The 1,582-nt window shown below is 41.2% G+C and overlaps 1 protein-coding gene across 1 annotated transcript in view; it reads right to left on the bottom strand.

Moving 5' to 3' along the window:
- The window catches only part of LOC106877238 (puromycin-sensitive aminopeptidase), a 28,437-nt gene that overhangs the window by 11,727 nt on the left and 15,128 nt on the right, over positions 1-1,582 (bottom strand). The window contains exons 8-9 of the mRNA XM_014926101.2: positions 1,133-1,278; positions 81-227 (exon numbers count right to left, since the gene is read on the bottom strand). Coding sequence (XP_014781587.1) covers positions 81-227; positions 1,133-1,278 — 293 coding nt within the window. The remainder of the gene's footprint in view (positions 1-80; positions 228-1,132; positions 1,279-1,582) is intronic.

Below are 1,582 nucleotides of genomic sequence, written 5' to 3'. Positions count from 1 at the left end.
ACACACACACACACACACACACACACACACACACACACACACATACCAAATAATTGGTTGCAAATTGAGTAGATGCTCACCTCTTTACTGGACAGCGAATTGAATGTTAATGCCTTTGATGTAACCTCAGCGTAAAATTGTTTCAGACATTCGAAGCCTGGACGCAGCACATCCAAAACTAAATAACTGAAAAACTTACGTATGCCATCTATGAGCCAAGCTTTTTTCTGTAAAAATAGTCAAAATCGATTATTCAATAGAATATCATTAACCCTTTGTTACCATGCCCAGTGTTTCTTTCAATTAATCTTAAACATAACAAAGAATTTAGTAAAATAACGTAGTGATATCATTAAGCTAGTGGTAGAAACGCGAAGGCGCATGGCTCAGTGGTTAGAGCGTCGAGCTTACGATCGTGAGGTTGTGAGTTCGAATCCCGGACCGGGCTGCGTGTTGTCTTCTTGAGCAAGACACTTTAATTCTCGTTGCTCCAGTTCACTCAGTTGTAGAAATGAGTTGCGACGTCACAGGTGCCAAGCTGTATCGGCCCCTTTGCCTTTCCCTTGCATAGCACTGGAGAGTGGAGGCCGGTATGCATGGGCGACTGCTGGTCTTCCATAAACAACCTTGCCCGGAGTTATGCCTGGGAGGGTAACTTTCTAGGTGCAATCCCATGGTCAGTCATGGCCGAAGGGGGTCTCAGATCGTGTTAGAAAGGAATTGTGACTAAGATTTTTGTGGAAGATTATAATTCATAACTTTTGAAAACGACATTTGTAGTACAGAGCTAGAGGCGGTTTCAGTCGGGTTGATATCAAAAGATTAACGAGAATACTATTAGGAGCATAATGAAGTTTAAAAAAAATCGTTTTAAACTTGTTCAAATTAGGTTAAAGACCCTCTTTGGTCATGAGTGATCACGGGATTGCACTTAGAAAGTTTCCCTTCGAGGCACAAATCCGAGTGAGGTTGTTTGTGAAAGACCAGCAGTTAGCCATGCATACCAGTCTTCCCTGGTGTTATTCAAGGGAAACAAAAAGGTTGATACTGGTGCAAAGCTGTACCGGCACCAGTGACGCCATTCAAAATACTAGGGACTTTTGGCAGCCTTATTAAAACATACATGACTTACCTCCGGATACATAGCAAAAATAAGTTGTTGACACATCACTGAGGAGACAGACTGGAGGACCTTCAGTTGGTTTTCGAGTGTTGAATCTTCAGAAACTAACAAAGAACTTTCACGAAAGAATGCCAAACCATATTGACTGGAATATTCTGAAATTGAATATGAGTATGTCTACATATGCAACTATACGCATGAGAAGACATGCATTAAACAAAACATACACATCTGCACCTTTAGATACATACATACATACATACATATATATGATGGCTGCCCCCTCGTTATCAAGTATGGCCATTGCACGAAGCTTAACATGTTGTTATCGTGCAATGCCTGTGCAAGAACATTTTTTTTTTAAGTGAGGAAAGGCTGTGCACTGAGCCAATCCCACTCACTAAGCAACAGTAGCCATAACCCGAAAAGAAGAACAATTCAACATCATCGGTAACCACT

This window comes from Octopus bimaculoides, chromosome 23 (assembly GCF_001194135.2).
Source record: "Octopus bimaculoides isolate UCB-OBI-ISO-001 chromosome 23, ASM119413v2, whole genome shotgun sequence".
Taxonomy (NCBI): Eukaryota; Metazoa; Mollusca; class Cephalopoda; order Octopoda; family Octopodidae; genus Octopus; species Octopus bimaculoides.
The sequence above is the reverse complement of the archived record's forward strand: the minus strand, read 5'-3'. Positions and strand labels throughout refer to the sequence as shown.